This window comes from Geospiza fortis, unplaced genomic scaffold, assembly GCF_000277835.1.
Source record: "Geospiza fortis unplaced genomic scaffold, GeoFor_1.0 scaffold172, whole genome shotgun sequence".
In the NCBI taxonomy this organism is placed as follows: Eukaryota; Metazoa; Chordata; class Aves; order Passeriformes; family Thraupidae; genus Geospiza; species Geospiza fortis.
The window spans coordinates 10,410,585-10,413,888 of record NW_005054309.1 but is presented as its reverse complement, the minus strand read 5'-3'; the positions used below and the strand labels follow the sequence as shown (position 1 = coordinate 10,413,888).

The 3,304-nt window shown below is 50.2% G+C and overlaps 2 protein-coding genes across 4 annotated transcripts in view; one reads left to right on the top strand and one right to left on the bottom strand.

Annotated features, from left to right (window-relative positions):
* The window catches only part of SMC4 (structural maintenance of chromosomes 4), a 27,460-nt gene extending 26,304 nt beyond the window's left edge, over positions 1–1,156 (top strand). For all 3 annotated transcript variants that reach the window (XM_031055370.1, XM_031055369.1, XM_005419051.2), the window contains 2 exons: positions 112–295; positions 847–1,156. In XM_031055370.1, the coding sequence (XP_030911230.1) occupies positions 112–295; positions 847–1,035 (373 nt within the window). In that variant the 3' untranslated portion in view covers positions 1,036–1,156. The remainder of the gene's footprint in view (positions 1–111; positions 296–846) is intronic.
* Positions 1,157–1,738: 582 nt separating this feature from the next.
* LOC106632250 (tripartite motif-containing protein 59-like) lies at positions 1,739–3,298 on the bottom strand (the record flags this gene model as incomplete). Its single annotated transcript, XM_031055371.1, has 3 exons — positions 1,739–2,213; positions 3,027–3,144; positions 3,258–3,298. Coding segments are annotated over 3 exons (558 nt in total), but the record flags the coding sequence as incomplete, so codon positions are not given.
* Between the last annotated feature and the right edge of the window lie 6 nt (positions 3,299–3,304).

Sequence of the window (3,304 nt, the reverse complement as noted above, 5' to 3'; positions counted from 1 at the left end):
AGAAAACCATGAGCTGGAAAGGCAGTGAGGCACACAGAACAGCGCTGTGTCACCCAGCTGGGCTCAGGCAGGATCAGCATTCCTGACAGCCCCAATCTTGCTCTGTTGCAGTGTCCGGCCTCCCAAGAAAAGCTGGAAGAAAATCTTCAACCTGTCAGGAGGAGAGAAGACGCTGAGCTCGCTGGCCCTGGTGTTTGCCCTGCACCACTACAAACCCACCCCGCTGTACTTCATGGACGAGATCGACGCTGCCCTGGACTTCAAGAACGTCTCCATCGTGGCATTTTACATCTATGTGAGTTCTCATGGCTCAGCTTCCTGGGAGGGGCCCTCCTCCTCCAGAAGGGACAAAGCAGCCACACAGTCACAGGCAGATCTGAGGTCTGGCTGCTGCTGTTTTACTGCTCCCCCTGGAACACACAGACTTCCCCCAAAGCCATCAGCTGCTGGCAGAATACACAGCTTTAGCTGGTACTGATGTCTCCATGGATCCAAGCTTGTCATTTCCCAGGGTTCCTTGGATTTACACTTCCATGTCATTCCCATCAGTGTCTTTGATCTATATATTAATTAGTAGTAATTAATTTTTTTTTCATGCCTTTAAAACTTCTGCCCTCAGCATATTTAATCAAAGCAAACCCTTTACACAGCTCCAGTTCAGGTAATTGAACATTGAAGATTCAGAGTTATTATTAACTGACAGATTGGGGCAGCTACTTCAGATTAGGGAAACTCTTGGAAGTTCCCTGCCTGCAGCTGCAGTTTTAAACGTGGCTTTGTGTGCCACACCAGGACAGAGGGGATTTTGGGAATGCTGGGCACTAACACAAATCCCTTCTGTTTCAGGAACAAACCAAAAACGCCCAGTTCATCATCATCAGCCTGCGCAACAACATGTTTGAGATTGCAGACAGATTAATTGGGATTTATAAAACCCAGAACACCACCAAAAGTGTGGCCACCAACCCCAAAATCCTGGCTCTGAAAGGACTGGAGGAACTTGGTCTCCCTGCGTGCAGTGTGGCCGAGAGATAGGGAGGAAGCAACTTCCAGCCCCACGGCTGCTTTTATTTTTGTCTGGTCTCATTTTGTATCATAGACTTTGTTTTGTAAATTCTAAATAAATATTTTAAAATTTTGATCTTGTTAATATAAACCCAGCATCGATAAATTGCAGTTTTTGAATGTCATGTAAAAATTGAGGAAAGGGAGATGTAAATTGATGAAAAGAGAAAATGCATCAGGTTGGGCAGGGGCAGCACCAAAAATACAGACAGCAATTTAAGGAATCAAAATAATGCAAAACTGCCAAGAATTATGGGAGAAGCTCAGCAATACACCTGATCTTTGGCAGAGAATTCCAGCAGGGGAAGCTCAGCAGTGCAGAACTTGGGCAGAGAATTCCAGGAGGATGTGAAGGACCGAATTCTGCAGCTGTGGATCAAGCTCACCTCTCCTCACCTGAAGTGGATCAGGACTTCAGAGGAAATCCATGCAATACAGAAAAGGAATGATACAGAAACAGAACAAGTGTAGAGCTTTAACAGTCCAGCTTTAAAGTAGAAATTGAAAATCATGCTGGATTGCTGCACGAGGTTTTCAGTCTAATCCAGGTAGTCAGGAAGGGTTCTCCTGCACAGCTCCAGTGGCAGGCCAGAGGAGTGGCACAGCTCCTGCACTCTGGCCTGCAGGTATGTGCAGGAATCCTGACAGGAATTCCAGAGACGTGCCAGAGGAGCTGGGATGGTGCCAGATGGGATTTCCTTGTGCCATAAGGACACAAGTGGAATCAGGATCAGTGAAGAGCCTGTGGTTCAGTAACAGCAGCCCAGAGTGCAGATGCTGCTGTTTGAATTGTGAGCCAGGTGTAGCTCTGGGGTGTGGATCCTGTGCACCTGCCCGATTTCAGTTGCAGACCACGTGTCCTGCAGCACCTTCTCCATCCCAGCATGGATCTCCACAGGTCCAGGTGGAGCCACAGCTGCAGCTCGTTCATCTTCTCCAGGAAGAGCAGCAGGGACTCCTTTCTGAAGAGCCGGGTGCAGCTCCTTTAGCTCACTCACTCCCAGCTTCTCCACCTCCTCCATGAGGGGATGGTATTTCTCTGAAATGCAGCTGTCGAGTTCATCCAGCACGCTCAGCAGAGCTGCTTTCTTGTGCTCCAGGGTACCACCAAGGTCCTTAAAATGCTGCAGCCCAGCTCCCCTCTCACCCTGCAGCACAAAGGAAAAAGTGGAAACTGGCAGCAGCACGGAGGAAATGTTCATTTACTGATCGATTTCCACCTGCACGCTGGATTGAACAGACTGGGAACACAACGGAAAGGACACAGAAGACACCACAGAGTTCAGCAGAGAACAAAAAAGTTTTCCAGGGGAAAAAAAAACAGCAGCAGGAAGCTGGGAAATGCTGGCTTTATCTGCCACAGCAGCCATCAGTGTGTAGGTAGATAAATAACTGCTTTAGAGCACAATCTCACCCCCATTCTACTGGGAGGGATTTAAAAGGTGGATTTGGCATTGGAAAGTGGCTGTGGCAGCCCATTCCAAAGGCAAAGCCCCCTAGGAACGGGAGCTGCCGGGCTCCTGCTGCTCCTCGTCAGCACAGGAAACATCTGCTCCCTCCTGCAGGACCGTGACACTGCTGAGCACAAACCAAGGCACAGCCAGGGGCGTTCTCTGCTCCTTAATGTCAGAAGGAATTCAGTGCCAGCCTTGGCTTGTAAGAAATCCACAGCAATTTTCACTCAACTTTCCTACATTTCCTCCATCTCAGAGATGTTTCAAGACTGGTACAGGTCTCGCTTCAATCAAGACGTTTACAACAGGAACCTGTGCTGGGAATTTTAACACCAAACTTCAAGACAGCAGGAGAAACAGGGCCAGGAGTTTGGATCCTTGAGGATCCCTTCCACTACCCTCAGTGTATTTCTTGATTCTATATCCCCCTCTATCTTTCGATTCCATTGCCAAGACTAACTCTCCATCCCTTTAACACCGTCAAAGCTCCTGGCCAGGAGCATTTACCTGTTCTGTACCGCACAGCCCGGGCAGTGGGGCCAGAGCGAGGAGCACAGCTCGAGCTGTCCCGGGCAGCTCCGGACACGGGCAGCGATGGGCTGGGAGAGGGATCCAAACCCGAAACCTGCGAATCACAGCGAGAGGGATCCACGCCTGAACCCTGCGAGTCACAGCAACGAGCTGAAATACGAGAAAAGCGGCCCCGACCCCGCGGTGTCCCGGGAGGGCGGCGCTCACCGGGCCGGGCCCCTCAGGCTGACGGGGACCCTCAGCGCCCTCCCGGG